This window comes from Ambystoma mexicanum, chromosome 1p (genome assembly GCF_040938575.1).
Source record: "Ambystoma mexicanum isolate Mex_15411 chromosome 1p, UKY_AmexF1_1, whole genome shotgun sequence".
Taxonomy (NCBI): Eukaryota; Metazoa; Chordata; class Amphibia; order Caudata; family Ambystomatidae; genus Ambystoma; species Ambystoma mexicanum.
This window is the reverse complement of record NC_090921.1, coordinates 1,111,290,394-1,111,312,763: the sequence shown is the minus strand read 5'-3', so window position 1 is coordinate 1,111,312,763 and position 22,370 is coordinate 1,111,290,394. Positions and strand designations below refer to the sequence as shown.

General features: G+C 45.5%; 1 protein-coding gene across 2 annotated transcripts in view; it reads left to right on the top strand.

The window, feature by feature from the left end:
- The window catches only part of LOC138448912 (zinc finger protein 282-like), a 464,485-nt gene that overhangs the window by 260,211 nt on the left and 181,904 nt on the right, over positions 1–22,370 (top strand). For both annotated transcript variants that reach the window (XM_069604729.1, XM_069604728.1), the window contains exon 5: positions 4,231–4,344. In XM_069604729.1, the coding sequence (XP_069460830.1) occupies positions 4,231–4,344 (114 nt within the window). The remainder of the gene's footprint in view (positions 1–4,230; positions 4,345–22,370) is intronic.

Sequence of the window (22,370 nt, the reverse complement as noted above, 5' to 3'; positions counted from 1 at the left end):
CTTTGATGCTATTGTGTGAAAGGTCACACACCATCGCTTTTGAATATACTGCTTTGGGTCAGGGTGTTCACTTTTGGCTCGCCGGCCCTCCGGGTGACAAAAAGTGAATGCTTCGGCCCCACATTCAAAAAGGTTGGACAAGCCTGTGGTACACAGTCAAATTCAGAGGTCCAGAATTAGAGGAAAATATGGCGCGTGCATAACACTGTCCAAATTGTGGCCAGAATATACTCTCTAAACGTGAGGGGGTTAACCGCCTCTAGAAAAAGGATAATGCTATTTAAAGAACTACAAAGGGTGGACCCTGAAATAGTACTTTTATAGGAAATGCATGTTGTACAAGATGATGCACAAAGACTGATGACGACAGCATATCTCATAACATACTTGGTGCACAATAAACCGAACTGGGTGGGAGTTGCTATAACATTAAAAACTAAATCTGTTGTTTAAAGCCTAAAATGTTTATACACACATTGAGATAGGCTATGTAATGCTGGTAGGCATGTTGTGGGGTGAGCAACCTCTAGCCAGAACTTCATTTTACGCCCCCAATCAGGGACACAAAGTGTTACACAAAGAATGGCTTAGGGTCATAGAATTGCATGCTAAGAGGGAAATAATAAGCACACAAACGCCAAGCTGGTGGAACACTCAGAGCGGCATACATTAGAAGCCACACCTTGAGGGAACTTGGTTTGTTTGAGGGATGGAGATACAAACACCCCGAGACTATTTGTTTTGCTCTACAGTCCATTGCACATAATCCCAAATAGACCTAGTCTATCCATGGGGCTACTTAGATAGTTCACAGCAGCCAAACTAGGTAATATCACCTAGTATGATAATGCACATGTGAAAGTACGATTAGAGAGCTACCTAACAAGAGACCCACTTGTGAATAGAGTTATTGAAGCTACTGTCCAGTAGTTTCTTTTAACGGTATCAAGACGGAAAATTCATCCCTTGCGATGAGATAGGAAAAAATGAAATCCCTTGCCAGGGGCAGATCTATGCAAAGATCTGGAGAACTTAAAGCCATTAGAACTAAAATGGAGACCGATCTTAGAAAGGAACTGGAAGCCCATGAGACCGGCATAACGGAAATCCATCAAGGGCAAATTAATACAAATTAAAAGCGTTCAAGGCTCACCTCTACGGACAGCTCACTAAGGCAGTAGAATCAAATCCATTGCAAACAAGGCAGAGAATATTTTGAACTAGGGGGCAAAGTGTGGTTGAATGTTAGCCAAACAACTACAGGCACAGAAAACAGGTCTATTATTCAAGCAGCCAAGTGACCAGATGGTGTCTTAGTGAATCGAAGGAAGGTGCAACTTGAAGCCTTTGCAAATTTCTCTGCAGCACTGTATGCGGCCGAAAAGCTGGACACTGAGTTGCAACAAGAATACTTAGATGAGGATGAATTGCCAGTGATATCAAGGGCTCAAAAAATAAGTTAGAAATCCCCATTACAGAGGAGCAGGTGAGAAGGACCATTCAGTGAATTAAGCTTAATAAAAGCCTGGGCCCTGATGGGTGCCCAGCGCTCTTTTACAAATGATTAGAAAGACAAATAATACCAAAAATTACACAACTGTGCAACTCATTCTGAGAATCTGGTAGAATTACGAGATCCATGGAAGAGGCCTAAATCACTATTATTTAAACCTAAGGAGGGTGAGGGCCCTCACATGTGCTCTTCCTATCGTCCTATAAACATAATAAATCGGGATGCAAAAATAAACATAAGAATTCTGGCAGATTGTTTGGAATCGGTATTGACAGATCTAATAGCCCCAGACCAAATGGGTGTTGCCCTGAGAAGACATGCATGGGATAACACCAGAAAGATTCTACACATCATCAATAAAGTGGGATGTTCCAAACCAGCAAAGTGCTTCTTGCACTAGTCGCAAAAAAAGTGTTTGATCAGGTGGACTGGTGTTTTATGGAATAGGTTCTCATTAGATTTGGGCTGGTACCAGAGATAGTGAAAATGATCAAAGCCCCTGTCGCACCGGTGGGGATCAACAGGGATTTGTCACAGAAATTCACGCTCAATAGAGGCACGAAACAGGGATGCCCGCTATCCCTTCTCTTTGCCTTGATCATGGAACCTTTCTCTGCCAGGGTAACAGTGGCGGAAGACACCCACAGGGGAAATTGGGCCAAGGAGTAACACAAAATTGGCTTATTTGCAGATTATGTTCTTTTGTCGCTAACTAAACTGGGAGATTCCATACTATCTCTGGGGTACTTGAGGCCATAGAGATATTTGCAATGGCATCAGGATCAGAGTTTATGCAATGAAACAAATATCCAGAATTTACAAAGTCAACTATCCGCACTTCTGTGAACAAATAAAACGGGACTTAATCAGATGAAAAAAAGGTAGCTACGAGTTGGGTAGGAGGTGTGTCAATAGTACAGATAATTAGTACCCAACAGGGGCATGACTTAGGCTTCCCAGCCAATGAGGAAAATTGGAGCATGGCATTACCATACGGTAATCCCGCCTCTCCGATCTTCCTCAGTGCAGGGGGGCTGCCATCTTCCCTGCCGGGTAATGGGGTAAGTGCTCCCCCACACCTCCGGCCTCCTCACATCCCCCCTTTTCCACAGCTTTCGCAACCCTCATCTGACTTACCTTCTTATTCCTTCTACTGCACCGGGAACAGTAGTGCTCCCGGTGCATCCAGCTGCGCGACTCGCCACCATGGAAAGCGAGAAGAGACTATGTTGTCCCTTCTCACCCGATCCATGGAAGACATTTATTTTTAATTTTTTTAAGTTGCGAAACTTTAAAAAAAGTATTAGTACAACGGTACACCATGCCGGAGTACTAATAGCAGCATTACACGGGCAGGGGGGCATTACCATTCCTGGTAATGCCCCCCTGCTCATTAATGTTGCTTAAATATACTCCCCCGGTTATTGTATGCTTTCCAGATGCTCCTATTGAAAGTAGATAAGCAAGAGCTGCTAATTTGGCAATAAAGTAAACAAAGGTATTTAGCTTCATAGAACCACAACTCCCAAAATGCACCAATGCGCAGCCAAGAAAACCCAGACTTGAGCTGGGGGAATGGAATTGAGAACAAGAATAGTATGGACTTGGATCTTTCCTGCCAAACAGAGATGAGACACACAGCACCCAATCTATCAACCTCAGATGTACTCCAGGGGAATGGTGGGGCAACAGAAAATGAACTGAGAGTGCACCTGAGCATTGAGAAAACTACAAGGAAAGCACGTAGCCAGAGCACATGGGTGCCACCTTGCAAATGGAGCTTGGGATGGGGGAAGGGCTTATACCCTTCTTAAAGCCTTCCAGATTATAGCTTAGCCAGAGTTTGGCCAAGGGGAGCATATGACCAGGGAGATAATGTTGAATGGTGTTCAGGTGAGATCATGTGGAGTGGTGGTGGATCAGGAGACCAGGTGGTGGATGGACGGGTGGTGGAGTGGAGTGCTGAGGAGACTGTGGCAGTGTTTTGTGAGAGTACAGGTAAGGTATTGTGTGTGAGAAAGAGTGGTACCAGTTGAGTGCAGAAAGGGGGTGGTGAATGAAGACTGAAAAATAGAGAGACAGGGAATTAGAGTGAATTTATTTGATAGAGAGTGTATGGTAAAAGGGTGTGGAGAAAGTGCAAGGCAGTAGTGGTGAGTGCAGAGTGAAGCAGGAGGGTGGTAGTTGGAAGAAATGTGTGGAGAGAGTGTGATGAGATCAGGGCACAGAGGTGTAGATGGAGGATTGAGAGTAGACACAGGGAGAGGGGAAAGGAAAGGAGGAAGTTAGACGATAAAGGCCATAACCTACAGGTTTCCGTCCCAGTTGAAAAAAAATCCTAGACAGTAGGGGGTTACTGTGCTCTATAATGTGTTTGGGGATATTCTAAGGGGTAGGGATGCCTGGGCTAGGGAGCCCTATGGGAGGTCGAGATGGCTGTAGGGACCCCCTCAGTTCCAACTGTCCCAGTATTCCCACACCAGTTGTTTACCAGTTTAATAAAGCACTGAATAAATCTGTGGATCTCGGAGGCCCCCTTTCACTTCACAACCCTTCAGGCACATACAGCATACCTGAGCTTTTATACACTATAGAATGCACTTACCTGTTTTATTTAGTTTATTCAATCTCAAGCTAATGCTGGAATTCACATCATATGTATTTTTAGATTACTGGAACCTTAAATGATCATTTGAATTTTCTCTGTTTTTTTATAGGATATCAAGTGCTAAATTCTGACAATATTGTGGGGATGGAACAAGTGTTGGAGCCACATTTGATGGATCATCCTGGTGCAGCGAAGGTCGAAAGCAGCACCAGTCCTAACTTAGGTAAAGCAGAAATTCAAACAGCTTTTATGTTTCACTTCATTGTAAAAATAAATGGCAACTTGTAACATGGTGAATACCCTACGCAGAATGGGTTACGTGGCCCATGCTAGTCCCATAAGCATTGCAGACCAAACATGGTCATGCAAGCCCCCAAAAATACAATCCTCAGTTTAAATATAGTGACGGTCCCAACAAATTATATTTTGATCTTAATTGCCATTGGTGGATGTGTAAACGTGATTTAAGAAAGTACAATTGGTAACTAATTGACATGTCATTTCAAAGCACCGTGGACCAATTTAGAGAACTTGAAGCTACAAAATGCATTCAAAATACAAAAATGTTTACAGCAGGTTGCGCTAGTAGCATTAGAATATGATTTAAATGCAGTCCAGCAGAGAGGATCTCAGGATGTTGGCAAAAGTTAAAATGCTCGGGGTATCACTCTAAGTAAATATGGGTTATCCAGTCACAGACCCCCTTGCCTAGATAGATGCTACACTTCAGCTAGACCTCGCTAATGAGGCCCAACACGAAAGAGCCATGTGTCTAGAAAAGTTGTTGACTCTTTTGTTCACATAAGAATTTCCTGGCTATGCGGTTTTGTCTCAACAATGTTTGTAGTAGACTGTTTGGTCGTGGCAATTTACGTAGAAAATAATATCCAAAAGGAATAATACCCCTGTCCCCTGCACACCTTTATACTGGTAAAAACCAGTCAATAGTCAAGAGATTAATCAAGTGTCATATATTGACAGTTTGTTTTCAACATCAATATCCTAAAGTGACAAATATTTACATTTATAAAATTGGTTAACAAAAACAAGATTTATTTTTCGCAATCTTCTCATTTATTATTATGAATATATTCTCAAAGTATTTCAGGACCATTCTCCCCTTTATTAGGAGCAAATTCATAATCTGTCAATCATATAAATAATATATTACTGAATAGTATATGTTAATTTCAAAACAATATTCAAAGATATAGGGGCTCACTACAGTTTCCACAGTCTAAAAAAATGCTGTAAAAAATGCTGGTAATTCCAGCACCAGCATTTTGTCCAGACTGGGGAAACACATGTTTTCTCGTGGGGGCAGTGATCTACCGGCAGGCCTGACCTGCTGGTAGTTCAGGCACCTACCGGCAAAGAAATGCTGGAATCACAGCATCGATCTACCGGTCCCGGTAATTCCAGCAATCAAGAATGATAATTTACCGTCATCTCCACAGCCCGTAATAGCCTGGTAATACTGGGATATCGGGCTCCAGAAACGGTAAGGCATTTTACTGGTATCCCGCCGGAATAACTGGCGGGGTACCAGTAAAACTGTAATGAGCCCCATAATCTAGAAGATCTAAATATAGGTACTTTCAAGATGTAGAAACATTAGATATATAATTCAGCAGACAACCTTATCAAAAGGAGTACTTTCACTACATGGTACACAGGACACATATGAGTAAAGAGAGCAACCACTTGTGAAAAACATAGAATTCCTACTATACAATCCTTAGAAATTATCAATATTCAAATGACAGATTCCACAATTAATGAAAAAGATGTAACTGAATGAATGAATGGAAACCAATCTAAATTAAAAGCCAATCTGAAAGTGTAAAAAAGGAAGCAAAGTAAAAAACATATCCATATCACAATTTTCAAAAGATGTTGAAAAAAGAGGTAAAAAATAAACAAATATTAACTTATTCAATACAAAAGTAAGAGTAAATTATCCCAAGGGCCATAAAGGTAAATTCTAAAAAAAACTTTGGAGGCGGGTATGTGCTTCCTATCGCTGAGAGAATTAACCCAACATTGCTGCACAAATGCCTTTATAGCAATGGCAAGCTATTCACTGTGATGAGAAGCTGGTGCAACAAGGAGAATAACATGTACACCAAAGCACATGTTCACAAGATTATTTTGACATTTAAAACTTGACCAGGAGAATGCTGCTGACGAAAAGAGGACCCAATACAGTGATCGACATGCTTTGCTCTCAGACAAACAGTGGGAAGAGAGAGGTATTGGAAAAAGGCAGGCTAACATCTCTGCACAAGGCATGCCTATTGGCTCCGGGATTGACTATTCTTTTTTTTGAGAAAGCATTGCCTTTTCTCATGGGAATAGCAGGTGCAGTTGCCCCTTATATCTAAATTCACCACTTAAAATAGGAACAGTCATTTGCAGTGGCCCTATCAAGAAAATGCATGATTAAACAAACATGAGACTAGTCACAATTGTTAAGAAATAGTGACGGGCCGCGCACTCTGTTGCCAGTCAAGTTTTCCTGCATTGACTTCTCCTCCAAACGCACGTTTTCATGACTCCATCAATCTTGAGGGAGGCTGTGTTTCTTTTCCTTTTCAAGCGTGTCTTCATTTTCTTTTCAGGTGTAGCAAGTTAATTGACTTTAGTGTCTCTAAGGATTCTGGTACTTGTATTTTTCGCATTTAATTCCTCTTGCAGGTGACTGGAAACAACTCCCTCCACTTAAAATAGGAACAGTAATTTGCTGTGGCCCTATCAAGAAAATGCATGATTAAACAAACATAAGACTAGTCACACTCTCCTTACATTGACAGAACTCCTAATTCAAGGTGCATTGCCCAAACTGGTGTACAAAGAGAAATTCCCATGGCAACATTTAAAAGATTACCCTTAATTACATCAATGTTAGCAGCCTGCCCCTAACTTCTCACTACTACAACAACTGCAGAAGTCACTTTTTCTTCAAATAACTGTAGAAAATGTAAGAATAATTTTTTCCTCCGTAATGAAAACAGACATGCCCTCCTAAGGCTGGAGTACGGCTGCTGAAAATGTGCAGATGCTTAGTGACTGACTATACAATTACCCCTAGATCTTTGTAGCCATACAAAATCGTTGCTCTGTGAAAATTAACTAACACATATACTTGGATTTTTCTAGATAATGATGTCAAAACTCCAGATAAAAGGCCACAAAGCAATAGGATGCCATATATTTACCAGGAATGTATGGTGCATTTGTTTTGAACAATGTTTTACTTTCCATCACCCTGATATTGTTAGGTAAATACCACCGCAAGCTTCACTACTTTCTCTTTAATGCAAAAGATAACCATCCATCCATGCAAAAACAAACACTCCTTCCCACAGACTCCACACACTCCTTCACACTCCTTCACACATATTACTAAAACGTGCAGGAAACTACACTGGTTACCAATATGCCAAAGAATCAGATTCAAAGGCACTATGATAATCCTTAACTGTTTGGCAGGCAAAGTTCCTAGTTATCTCATAGTCAGAATCTCTGGAGTTCCCTTTCGCCGCACTCTTCACTCCAACCAAGATATCCTCCTACAGCAACCTCGAGCTCTGTTGAAGAAATTTCCATATAAGAAGCCCATATCTTTGGAACTAACTTCCTGCCGCCCTCAGTCAACAGCCCATTTAAAAAAAAACAACTGAAGACGTACCTGTTCAACTTAGGACCAGATTAGACTGCATCTTTCTCCTGTTTGGACTCTTTCCTTCAGCCATGATTTGCCTTTCTGTTTTGTTGTCTTGTGAGCGCTTTGAGACCTATACTTTTAAGGCGCAATACAAAAGTCAAATAGATAGATAGACTAATCTTCTTTCCCATCTGCCCAGACGTACCTTCCCACCACCACCTAATCAACACAGATACTATAGCAGTCATCCCTGCGCTCTGGGGTATCAACCCACCATCCTGAGCCTAGGTAGGTCAGGGCAAAGCAATGGCCTCAGCAAGGGCGTACAGCTGTTACCTGTATGTCCCCATACAAGGATGTGGTATTTATTCACACTCCAGGGCATGATTTGGAGTGCTAATAGTGTAAAAGATTTCTTTATGACGCGAGAGGGGCACTGTGCGTATTGTGCAAGCCTGAACAGCTGTAAAAAAATAAACTGCCTCCATAGTAAACAGAAAGGAGACTATGATCCTCATTACAAGTTGGGTGGTAGCCCTTAAATGTGGTGGTAACGCTATTACTGCCACATTTAAGGGTTGGCCTAATCATGAGTGTCAAATTTCCACTTATTTTTGGTGCTATTAGTGCAGCGCTAATTGTGCCGTCGCTAATAGCGCCGAAAAACCCCATTGGGTCCACTGGAACCAATGGGAAATGGGGATTTACCACCATACTGCTACTCGTGATCTGGGACTAATAGCGCTGGACCGAGTAGCAGTAACGGTATTTGCACTGGCAGTATACTGCCGGTATAACCGCTGGGATGAAGCCCTATGTCTCTTTTCTGTTTCTATAGTGAGCCGGGCTGGACAGCAAGGGTGTGTGGCACCCGGACCCAGACCCTCCGGGCCCTCAGGTTAGTCAGTGAGGTTTGGGGGATTTGGGATGGTGTGGGGCCAGAGGGCTGGTTGGAGAGGTTTTGGGAGGGACCGGGGGCTGAGACACTGAAAAATATTGCAGCACCCAGAGAAGGGGCACGGGTGGGTGTGATAACACAGGTGGACACTGGGAGTTTCCTCCCAGCCACCTGATTGGCTGAGGGCACTTCCCCGGGTGGGACTGTATCGAAGGCTTTTTGTTTGCTGCCTGAGTCAATTAAGGCATTAGCCCAGGTTATATTTACTCTGACCTGTTTGTGAACTTGTAAGGGGCTAGTAGAACACAGAACAATATCTGCTTCGTTAATCTTTTCGCCCCTGTCTTCTTCCTATTCTTCCATTCCTCTGCCCTTACCAATCCCATTTCCATGGGTTCCTCAGGTTGGCTCTTTTTGGCAGGTCTGAGCGAAATGCTCTTTTTCGCCACATGAGATACAGGTGGAGGTTGTACGAGGAATAGGTCTGGATCTAACTGTACCCTCCTCTGTTATCCCACTGGGCTTTGAAAGGGGTATGGCTACCAGTCAATTTCTTTTTTTGGATGAAGAAAGGGTATTTCTCAACCCTTGATAAGGGGAGCATGATGGTCCTTAAAAGAAGGTCTAAGGTCTCTCCTGGGTTCAGAGGGCTTCCCGGTGTGCTGTTTAAAGAATTGTAAAGCCTCGAAGTGGGCCTGGGCAATCTGAATGGCCATCTCAAGAGAAGGTTGAGGGTGTGCCATAGACCAGAAGCACTTGCATTTAAATTTAGTTTATATTTTTAGTCATCTCAAAATTGTTCTTCCTGGTCAGGGATCAAGAATATACTGATAGATCAGCAATAGTGACTTGCTGTCCGATGAGATGTCTCTCGCGTGCATAAACTGGTGTGTTATCACCTTATTTTACACATATCTTTGTTTGAATAATCACTCTAAGTATGCTCATAAGCGTTTTATATTTTTGTTTTAATAAGGTTCAACAAATGAGGCAGCCATGATGTTGTAACAGCCACTACATGTACACGATTCGATGCCTTCTGGATCGTCCTGAGGGGGAGCTTACACTGATGATGTCTCTTTAGTATATCAACCCTCACTGCAAAACACAGGCTTCATGTGAATGTTAAAGGATATTTGGACCACGCACTATCACCACTGGAGTGGTCCCCTGGTGCTCTGGCGGATTTGGAAATGAAAAGGGGGCGGGGGTGCAGTTAGTGGGAATGAGCGGGGTAAGTGCAAGAGAGCAGTGATGTGCTGTTGGCAGCTTCAGTCCGGTTAACACTGTTCGGTGAGCTTGGGGTTCTTTTCCGGTCGGTAGCCGTCGTGTGCTGTTGTGCGAAGCTATGTGTGGTTTGTTTTGTTGTTGCAGTGTAGTGAATGTTTGTGTGGTTTGTTGTGCTTTAGGGTTGTGATTGTGTTTGGTTAGAGTTTGAGAGGTGTATGCAGAGGGGTGAGATTGTTAATGGGTTGGTTATTGGCCTCGCTATCTAAAGGTGATATGTGCTAAAATTCCACGTTCTTTCTAAGTGGTGGCTCGTGAATATCTCTGCATCTGGATCCGGCACTTGACTAATATTCGCAATCCTATCTATATATATTGGTCAGAGGAGAATTGCTTAGCATTTCGGTGCTGGACTGCCCCTGGGCAGGCAGGACAAAGACTGATATGGGGGAAATTTCTTCTCTGTGAAAGGGACAGTGAGCTAAAGACTTGGTAGAGTCTCTCCCAGGGGGTATTCACCCAAGAACAGGTCATTGGGCTGTGTTCGTGCTGGTAGAGAGATTCCCAGACCCCCCTTGTTTTGCATAAACTAACTTTGGGTCTCACCCTAAGTTACCAGGGCGATCTAGACGTGGACCCCTTGCTCACTGTTCTTAGAGAGACACAGCTTCACCTCACTGATGATGCCCAACAAGGCTGAAACACGTGTATGGGGTTGCTGTTGGTACTGTGGTTCAGAGGAGAATTGCCTAGCATTTCGGTGCTGGACTGCCCCTGGACAGGACAAAGACTGATATGCGGGGACATTTCTTCTCTGTAAAAGGGACAGTGAGCTAAAGACATGGTAGAGTCTCTCCCAGGGGTTATTCACCCAAGAACAGGTAATTGGGCTGTGTTCGTACTGGTAGAGATATTCCCAGACCCCCATTTGTTCTGTCTATATATGACGCACGCCAATATTCACTATTATATCCAGATGTGGCACTAACCTATCTTCAAAAAAGACCTGTCTAGATGCGAATTAAGCTAGCATTCACAATTCTATCTAAATATGGCATTGGTAATATTCCCAATGCAGTCTAGATGTGGCAAATGGCTAATATTCACTATTCTATCTAGATGTGGCACTCGCCAACATTCATAATTCTGTGTAGATGTGACCCAGGCTAAAGTTCAAAATTCTATCTGAGTGTGGCACTCGCTAACATTCACAATTCCATCCAAGTGTGGCACTTGCTAACCTTTACAATCCTATCCAGATGTGACGGAGGGCAATGTTCACAATTCTAATTAATTGCGGCACTTGCTATCATTCACAATTCTGTCTGGGGCGGGTGCAGGCTGACGTTCACAATTCTGTCCAAATGTGGCACGTGCCAGCATTCACAATTCGATCTAAGTGTGGCACTTGCTGATCTTCATGGTCTGGGTAAGGTTGTTGGTAGTGTTGGGCATGTATGCTCATTTCTGTCCTCATGGGGTTGTCGTTTGTGTTCTGTTCCACTTAGCGTCGTCTCTTATTGTTGTAGGAGTTTCCCTTAGTCCGTTCTGGGTGTTGTCTGTGCCATCATATATTCAGTTAATCTGTCCTTTGTGTTTCCTGTTTCATTGTTTTCTTGTGTCAATTTGGTTCAGAGGTGTTGAAGAGCCATGTTTTTAGAAGTTTTTTAAATTTTAGGTGATCTTTGGTGTTTCTTATTTCTTTTGGGATGTTGTTCCAGGTTTTTGCAGGCAGGTGGGAGAAAGAGGAGCCCCCTAGTGTTTTCTTGATGAATGGTTTTGGTTCCAGACAGATTTCATTGCTTGATCTGAGGAGTCTCGTTGGCTTGTAGATTCTTTTCTTTTGCAGGAATTCCACTCCCTTTCTGCTGATTGCCCTGTGTGTTATGCACATTGTTTTGAACGTGATACGATGTTTGATTGGTAGCCAATGTTGTGTTTTTAGTGCTGAGTTGTGTGTTCTCTTCTGGATAGTTTGAGGAGGACTCTGGCTGCTGCATTTTGGATGTGTTGTAGTTTCTGGCATCCTGAAGTAGAAGCTATTTGCGTAGACGATTCCTGACATGATGAGGGCAACGATTGTCAGTGTTTTGTGGGTGAAGGAGGGGAAAGGTTGGATTCTTCTTGTTGTGCGAAGGAGGAAGAAGCATTTCTTGATTATTGCGTTTAATTGTGGTTCTAAGGTTAGGGTGTTGTCCATTAGGACTCACAGATGTTTTACTACCTTAGATGGTGTGGGCGCGGTTCCCATTTTTGTTGGCCAGGGAATGTAGCTATTGTTCTCTTGGTATTTGGGTATAATCATGATTTCTATCTTTTTTGGGTTGATTTTCAAGTTTTTTTAAAACATAATTTATTACTTTCCATAGTAATCAATACATACATACATTACACCAAAACACGGTACATAAAAGCAATTCCCCAACATTTCCCCATCCACAACTTCCCTGCCTACCCCTTAGAGTCTCGCACATCTACAGCTTCCACCTTACCTTCTAACTTATGGGTGTTAAGCCACCCTCTCTGTCCGAGGAGCTATCTGCCTCAGGTTCCTCTTGTCCAGACCCCTGACAATGAGGAAATCAAATGTAGCCAGGCCGTGAGTTTGTTCGCTTCCTCTTCACCCCCTCTGACGACCGCTTCTCTGCACACCACTGTTTCTGCATCTGCCCATTTCAGGAGGTCCCACTACCAGACCTCTACATTCAGTCTCTTGCTTGCTTTCCAGCTCATTGCTATCCTACGTTTAGCAAGAATATACGCCAGGTCTTTAAGTTTGCTCACATGTGAGTTTATGCGGTCTTGGGAATCCACTCACTATGCACGCCCACAGAGAGTCCACTTCCAATTGTATCCCTTTACTTGCTAGGAGGTGTGCTCGTTATTATCTCCCTATTTCCGGGTATCCCCAGAACATGTGTACCATCCCTGCATCTACCTCTCCACATTTCGGGCATTTCTGTGTATTGGCGTTCGTGAACTTAGCAATCTTCTTAGGGGTCATATATGCTCTATTTGTAACAAATAACTGAATTTGTTGTAGTCCCACATTTCTTGACACTTTCTTATGGTATCTTTGCATTCTCACCAACAGCCTGTCGCCTATTGTTTCCCCTCCTTCTTCCTACCAGTCCGTCCTCATCTGGACCACCTCCTTCCCAACTTTGGACATCATTATTTCATAGATTCTGGTGACCTCATGGCCCCCGTCAGATACCGCCTGAAACATTTCTATGGCCGCATCCGGTTGCTGGGTCAGCTCCACCTCTGACCACGTCTTCTTTACCATTGTCACCAGCCTAGCGTATGTAATATATCGTCCACTATGTAAGCCTGTGTCTTCTCTGTGTATCAAATTCTATCCTCTCCCCTTCTTGCCACACATCTCCTATGGTTGTTACCCCCACTGGTTCCCAGTGTTCTCTAATAGTCCTCCTCAATTGCTCGTCCGCCCCCCGAAGTGCCACCAAAGGTACCTGTGGGAAGCACGGAAGGGGACTTCCCATCACCTGGCAGGCTTTACGCCAGATCCTCCTCTCCAGGTCCAGTAATGCCGACCCCCTTCCCTTCCGAGGTTCTGCCAACCACATGCATTTGTTCAAAAAATAAGGTGTACACTCTGCCCTCAGCAATTTAGACTCCGGTGTGGGGTCCTCGGATAACCGTCTTGTTAAGTATTGAAGCTGGCCAGCCAGGTAGTACATCTCGAAATTGGGCTGTCTGATCCCTCCTTGATCATACAGATTCTGCAATTTCCACAATGCTATTATGTTCCTGGAGTTGTGCCAGATGAACCCCCTGCATGTGCTCTGTACCCTGGTGAAGAACCGTTTAGGTATCATGTGCGGACATTCTCAAAATAGTGTAGTAGCCTGGGTAGTACTATTATCTTCAGTAGTGCCACTCTGCCCATCATGGTTAGAGGTCACTGGGCGCAAAATACTATGCTTTGTTTGAGTTTGCCCGACGCCTTTTCCGTGTTATGCTTGTGTTCATCCTCGACTATGTGATATATATCCACTCCCAGGTACCTAAAAGTGTCAGTTGTCCATCCTATCTGTAGCACTGACTGGTAGCTCGTGCTGTGGTATTCCCACATATCTGCCTAGGGGGGATATGGTGGACTTTTTGTGATTGATTGTTATGCCAGAGAGTATCACATATCGTTTCATTACCTCTAGAATGTATTGCAGGTTTTCTTCAGGATATTTCAGATATAGCAACAGCATACAGTGATATCAGATGCTGTTCCCCTTTCGGGATGATTCCCACCTCGCTATATTGTTGCCTCAGGTATATCGCCAAAGGTTCCAGTGCCAAGATAAAGAGCATCGGGCACCAGGGGCACCCCTGCCTGGTGCCTCTACTCGGTGTCCATCATTCCGAAATGATCGGTCCTGTCCGGACTCGAGCCACCGGTTAACTGTACAGCAATTGAGCCCATTTCGGATACACTGGCCCTATCCCACATTCCTTCAAAACAACCATCAACCACGGCCATTTGACTGAGCCGAAGGCTCTTACAGCGTCTAGCGAGACTATCGCTTCTTCTTTGGGGCTCCCCTCTGTCTGGTCTATGAGGTGGTGAAGCCTCCTGAGATTGTCGGAAATACACCTATGTGGGAGCTACCCAGTCTGGTCATAATATATACATTTATTTATCATTGGCTTTGCCATCACTGCGGTGAGTATCTTGCTATCCTGGTTGAGCATCGATAACCGTCTGTAAGATCTGCAGTCCGTGCTCAGTTTATCTGGTGTGAGTAGCGAGATAATAATCGCTTCCCTGAGAGTCTCCGGCAGCCTACCCTTGCCAAACGCCTCATTCAACATGGCTAACAATCGGTGGGAGTAAGTCAGCCCTATATGTTTTATAGAACTCGCCCGGGAGACCAGCCGTCCCCTGAGCCTTATTAGTCGGTAGTGTCTGGATCACATGCTCCAGCTCTTCCTCTGTGAGTGGAGCCTCTAATTTCTCTGCTTCCCCGAGCTTAGGTAGAGTGATCTACGCCAGTGTATCTAATATGTCAATTTCCTCTTCTTCAATCTTGTTTGCGTGTAACTCTAGATAATATCTATAGAAGCATTCATTCACCCCTTCTTGAGTGTCCTCCATCAACCCGTCCTCCCTCTGTATCTGCCTGATCGCCTGTCTGGGGGCCTCAATCTTACACAACCAGGCTAGCAGACTGTCCGGTTTATCGCATTCAGCATGTTGCCTTTCTATATATTTCCTATAATTTAAGTTACTAAGGGCCTTATTCCGAGTTGGCCGGTAAGGGATACCGGGCACCGGTAAGGAGACCGGTGCCGGTAATCCCTTACCGCCCAATTCCGAGGTCCCTTAGCGGGAACTGTAAGGGACGTGTGGTCGGACCACAAGTCCTTTACAGGTCCCGCTAAGGGACCAGGGCGCTAATAACGGGCTCGCGAATGGCAAGCCCATTATTAGCGCCCTCCCCATTCCCATTGAGCCCTATGGGGCCTCAAATGGGAATGGGGAATGGTTTTTCAATGGGGACTCACCGGTCCCTCCAGGGTCGGAATGGACCGGTAAGTCCCCATTGAACAAGACCGGACTCGGTCACGGTATGGGAGGCAGCCATGGTGCTTATAGCACCATGGCTACCGCCCATCTCGTAATGACCCCCTTAGTCTCTCCCAGTGGGCTCTGCTTTTCTCTTGTAGTTGACGTATGGCCTCAGACTCTCCCGGGGAATCCGCCCCCTCTTGCATTTTAGTTTCTATCTCCTTTTCCATTTCTTGCAGTTCCTTGCAGTTCCATTACCACCCTGTAATCCTTTTGATTTTGAGATTGCTTCCCCTCTCACCACCACCTTGAATGCTTCCCACAGCGTGCCGGATGACCTCACACTCCCCGTATTGTGTTCAAAGTATTCCTTTAAAACCTTCCTCAGGTCTTCTCTGAATATTGTGTCCCTCAGCGCTTCGGCTCTCAGCTTCCATGTCGGGATTCTCGACCTGGGAGGAGGAGAAATCTGCCACGTTACAATCAATGGCGCGTGGTCCGAGAAGACTGCTGCCTTGTACTCTGCACTCCTCATGTCTTCGATTAATGTACTGGCTGCAAATATGTAGTCCAACCTGGTATGTAGGTTGAGTGGAGCTGAGTAACGTGGGTGCTCTGTGTTGTGGGTGAAGTCTCCTCCAGACATTAACCGTGTGGAAATTGTTCACAAGCGCCCCTAGGGCCTTTGCCACTGGGTTGGGCTTGGCTACTTTCTTATCTGATCTGTCGAGCTTGGGGTCAAATGTACAGTTGAAATCCCCCCCCCGATTATAACTGCTCCATCTATATATGGGCAGATCTTAGCATACAGGTTCCTGAAATATATTGTGTCATTATTCAGGGCATATATGTTGATAATATTCGCCTCCTTGTTCCCCACCAACCCTTTTAGTAATACCATTCTGCCATCTGTCTCTACCTCCTATTGTACCAATTTGAACAGGACATGTGGTGCTATCCACGTGATGACCCCTCTGGCATACATAGAATATGTTGTGCTTATTGTGGTCCCTTTGCACTTCCTCTTCATCACTTCTAGCTTATCCTTGGTCAGGTGGGTTTCTTGTAACAATGCAATGTCTATTCTCTGTCTCTTCAAGTACATCATGATCTTATTTTGTTTGATGTAACTGTTTAACCCTCTTACATTCCATGTCACTATCTTCAGGTCCCCCCTATCAGCCGTATCCCACTCCCCCCTACACCGCTCATGCCCTCCTTTCTTTGTGAACTGGCTTGTGATCGCAGGCTCTTCCCTTCCCAACACTCCCAAACTCCCCTCCCCTCACTCCTTTTACCTACCCCAACTACCCCAACTCACCTCCCTCCCAACCCCCAAACAGTTGCCCAGCTCCATCCCTGGATCTCAGGCTACCCCGCATCTAGTCCTTTTCTACGGCCTGTGCCGATACTCAGAACCCAGCAGGGGGATACTATTCTACTAATATCCTAACTAAACTAACTACTGGAGGTGAGGACGCGTCTCCTCCATATCTCCTGCATTAATGCTACAATATGCTATCCGCTCATATATGCTGAGCACTGCATAGCACTCACCTCCTAGGCTACCCACATTACCCTTTATATTATAGTCCAAAAGTTCAGATCTTAGTTATGTGGGGTATCCTCCGCCCTTGCTTAGTGCAAGTCCATATTTCAGAAGCTCGCCTAGTTTACACTGTCCACCCCCTCTCATTTACTCTTATAAAACTGCACTCTGTTTACAACTTAGTTACGGTAAACGAAACATAAGTTCACTTAACACCGCTTCCCATCTGGTCATCCGCTGTCGCCGGGCAATTCTGCGTGTCCATCCAATTCATTGCATCCTCTGGAGACTCAAAGAAAATCGGCTTATCTTTGTGCAGCACTTTCAATCTTGCCGGGTACATCAGCATGTATTTCAGGCCAGACTCATGTAACCGTCTTTTGATCGCCACGTAACTTAACCGTTGTCTCTGTACTTGGAAGGTGTAGTCCGGGTATGCCGTTATGGTTGCTGACGCTCGACTAATAATGCCTCCTTTGCACAAATATTCACGGATTTTCTCTCTATCTTTATAGTTTAGGATCTTACCAATGATCTGTCTAGAGGAACTCCAGGTGGTGGTTTCCTCGTCTGGGCTCTGTGTGCGCTTTCTACCGTGAACCCGCTCCGATCTCTTGCAGCAGTAGGTTCTCGATGTAATTCGTCAGGTCCGGGCTTTCTGTTCCTTCAGGTAGACCGACAATACGGACATTGTTCTGCGCGGCCCCCCCTTCTGCTTCCTCCGCCCTGCTCTCCAGGTTACGCACTTGTTGCTGGAGAGTCGCAATCTGCTTGGCGCTGGTGGTACAGCTGCTGGTGTTCGTTTTCACTTCAGGCTCTAGTTTGCCTGTGTTTTCAGCCCAACCCCTCACGTCTTGCCTCAAGATGTTGACATCCACACTGACTGCGTCTATTTTACCTTCCAGAGATGTCTTTAAGTCTGCAATGGCAGATCCCAACTTGGTTTCCCATGTCACTTTCAAGTCTGCAATTGCATCCCGGATCTGTCGGCCATCTCTCGTCGAGGTGATTTCCTCCAGCTTATTGCGCTCCAGAGGTTTTGCCATCTCTCCTAAATGGGACGATTTCGCGAATGTCCATCAACGGCTGATTCCCTCTGGGTTTGTTTGTTTTGGACGCCATGTACTCTGCCTGAGATTAGTTATTGCTTCCCCCTTCGGACCCAAAGTGACCTGTCTACTCACGGCCTGGTGGATGCCTGGTCGCACTCTTTTGTCTGTCAGCCACAATTTTGTGCCTCTGCTCTTGCATCTGTGTTTGGGCAGAGGTTAGAAGCTCCGCTGTAGCTCCCAGTTAATGTAGTCCCTGTGCATCACTTTACTCCAACTGACACGCTGGGCTCTCTTCACAGTATTGTTGGGCCTTGACTCGCTGTTTCCAGGCTCACTCTTTCCTTTAACTATGGTCCAGGGGTTGTTCTCATCGCCCTCCGGTTGCCTGTGTGTGCTGTGGTCCAGACTGCAGTTAGAGCCCATCAATATTGGGAGCTGTATTGCCTTTCTCGCTTTGGGCAGTATTTGGTCACGTGCGGTCATGCCCTCATCGCCTTACACCCTCCAGGGCCTCCCCATTGGCAGCAGTGCTCGAAAGGGCTATTGACAAGACTGTATTACTTAGGGCCATATGTGTCTTCACATTCTTATTTTGACCCCATTTCGGTATCCAGCACCAGTGTCTAATTGTCCCTCATTGAGTACCATGGGTACCGTTTGTGATGTGTAGGGCTGTGTCGCTCACCTCCACTCCTTGGGGCTTGTGGTCATGTACAGCCCTCGCTTCAGTCACATTGGCCCTCTATACGCCTCAAGGCCTCCTTGCTGCACACCCTGATTCCACTTCAATGCGCTCTGCCGATACTCTGCGTTAGTACTCTGGTGTCCATGCCTCCTAACTTGCTTTAGGCATCAACATAGTACGCTTCGCCACCGTTATATGCAGTCCGCTCATTATCTATTTACTGCGAACTTCCATTCCACCCAGTGCTCGTGTCCACATTGTATGGGGATGATCCTTTCACTGTCTCTCTGTGTTCGTCTCGGTGACGCCTCGCGCGGCTCTTGTTATTGTAATCATCAGTTATATGTCGGATCGTCTCCAGGCACGACATACCTTAGCAAGGCAACAGTCGCCACAGCTGGGTGCTTTTGTGCAGGACTGTTCCGGGCCGGTCCCCACACTTATTGGATTGGTTGTGGTGTCAGGGTTCGCTCTCTCAGTAACCACATCATGCATCCCAGCCGGGTGTTCCTGTATTGTTGCATTTCCTGTCTATGGTGCTGCTTCCATTTCTATCTGTGTTGCATCAACAGTGTGTTGCCCTTATCTCCCGAGCCTCCCGACTGAGCTGCGATAATTTGTAGCCTCAGTACTCTGTTACAGTGAGTCCCATGCTGGTTTGCTTCCGATGCTGCCGTTGCCTTAACCTTTTGCTGTCCGATCTTTATAAGCATGCCGATCGGGGTCCTTTCTTGTCAGGTCAGTGACTTCTTCTTCACACGGGATCTTGTCTTGCGGCTAATTCCTTTGTCAGGCACCAGCCGCCATCTTGTTTATCTCGCAGCCCAAATTCGGTATACCCCTCCCGCTCACGGGTCACGTCACGTCCCGTGCTGCTGTTCTCACGGAAGTACAGTTCCTGTTGTGCCTCATACCCTCATGCTGCAGTGGATGAAGTCATGCATTCTACAGCTAGGTTTGAGCGTCTTTATTTCAAAGAATCGTTGGAGGATCAGCAGGAGCTCATAGGGATCACGTCCTACTCCATGGCTATGTAGCCACACCCCACCGGTTGATTTTCAAGTTATTGCCGTTCATCCAGTCAAAGACTTCTTTTAGGCATTCTATTAGGGTTGAGTGATCGGTTTGAGTATCTTCGATTTTGTAAATGGTTTGAGTGTCGTCTGCATAGTTGTAGCTTGCAATTTTATATTTTTTGAAGATCCTGATTACTGGAGTCTTGTAGATGTTGAAGTATTGTGGCGATAATGAGGATCTTTGTGGTACTCCATAGTTGTTAACTCGTGGAGTAGATTTGAAGGGTTTTATCCATACGGTTTCTGTTCTGTCTGCTAGGAATGATTTAATCCAGAGTAGTGCCATGTCCGTTATACCTATATCTTCCATTCTTTTGGTTAGGGTGTCATGGCTTACTGTGTCGAAGGCTGCAGAGAGGTCGAGCAGAATCAGAGCCGAGGTTGTGTTGGAGTCTGTGATGGTTTTTAGGTCATCCCAGATGGATAATAGTGCCGATTCTGTTCCTCTTGCGGGTCTGAAGCCGACTTGTGCTTGGTCTAGCAATTGGTGTTTTTCTACATGGGTTAATTTGTATACGTACGTTTCTAGGAGTTTGGCCGGGTAGGGAATGTTTGAAATTGGTCTGTAGTTGGAGAGGTCTTCCACGTCGCCACTTGTGTTTTTTAAAAGTGGCTTAATGTATGCTGATTTGAAGGATCGTGGTACAGTTCCTGTTGTGAGTGACAGATTTAAGAGGTCTCTGTAGTATTCTGATGGCGTTACTGTTAGGCAGAAACCTGTGCAGTTCCCTCTGGGACCACTGAAAAAGATTTAGGACTACAGGTGTTTGGCAGTAAACCCACTTGGTAGCAGTCTGTAGCACACAGATTCACTTGGTAGCTGTGGCTGAGCAGTCAGACTTCCCTCAAGAAGAGTGTGGCAGTATACAGAGCATTCACAATATGTCAAAAGAACACAGTAGAACAAGTAAACACTGATCAGAGCTTGGTGTAAAAGAGATATAATTATTTATTTAAAACCACATCTAGAAAAACACAGGCACTAATAGTAAGCAATTCAAAAACACGGTCACTAAAAGATATACACTTGCTTAAAAGAATATTAGACAAGTCTTAAGTAAAGCCCCACTTATTTTCAGAGAGCGGTGAGCGCTTAACGTAGATGGCACTCTAATTATTTGTTTTAAAAAGGGAGAGAAAAGCAGAGAATCATTTGAAACAGATCCCAACACTTTTTCACGGACACCACAAGAGAGGAAGGCAAAGTAACACTGTGACTTCAGAGTCAGTAGGCCGGACCCCCTTTAAGAGGATCAAAACGAAATGTGTCCAAGGTCACGGCTGCAGTGCACAAAAGTCTTGTAACGGTTCAAAAAGGAGTTGGACCAAAGAAAGGGACCAGTTAGAGGGTCAAGGCGGCTAGCCCAGTCCAGAAGGTTAAGGGGTTATTATTACCTTGTAGCAATCTTTAGAAAGGGAGGCCTGGCGGACACGGTACCTTAAAGTGGTGAGAATACTCCAGCGGGGGCAGTTGTTCCTGGCAGCAGATGCAAGTTGGTGCTTCGTCCGCGGGAAGAGAGGATCTCGTCGGGGAGGAAGACAGGAGTTTGTTGCACTGCCAGGGAAGAAACCAGCCGCAGAGTTTCTCAGGTACAAGGAGCGGTCCGTTGCTTCGCGGTCCAGTGGTAAGTGGCTATCCGGCTGCTGGGGTGCTTGGCACGGGCAATTGGACCACAGACCGGTCTGGGGTGTGAAGAGAAGAAGGTAAACTGGTTGTGCCCACCAGTCAGGGGAAGAAGCCTCTCCAGCCGGGAGATCTTCTCTGTCGTCGGGAAGTGGTGAGTCGGTTCCGCAGGGCTCCACCGGTGGTGTCGTCGTGGTAGGTCGGCTCAGCTTCTCCCTCGTCGGATTCTTAAGTCCTGTGGCGACTTCTGAAGTTCCAGTCCCCAAAGCCCTGCTTTTCTGCAGCATACCCCCATTCACTCAGCCTAGCTCTCAATCAAACATGCTAAGTGGTGAGCCGGCCGGGTCACCACTTCGCCCAATCACACAAGAGTGCGACTTGAGTTACCAAGGTAACTCAGTCCAGGGTGCCTAAACCCCCTCCCACACCCCCTGTGGTACCCAGACAGAGTGGCACCACTTTTGGAGGCTTCTGTGGAGAAGCCCGCCAAAAAGTGGAACAAAGGGCTCGACTTGGGTTGAAGTCACAGAAGCGAACACAAACGCCATTTTTGAATAGAGTCCTGGCAAAATATACCAACCGGCGAATTAATATTAATTAAATAAACCGGCGGTCTGTTCGAGGCTATGAGAATTAAATAATTAAAGTTGGTAGCCTCGAACAATGGGAAAATCCCACAGGGAAATATTTGCGGTCGAATATAAAAAGTAGTATCCACTGCCACCAGCCAAAACTCGATCAGGGGGGACGGAGACGTGCCCCCTCGACTAACAGACCTCGGGGCAATCGAATTGCCCCAACCAGTAAGTCCACAATATGATGGTTTGTACTGGTTTCTGTTAATAATTTGGGACTAGTAAAACCAATGGTGACTTTACATGCCCTGGGAGACAGTAGTCAGTCCCAAGGTATGGAGTCTATGGTGGGGGGGTCACTATGAC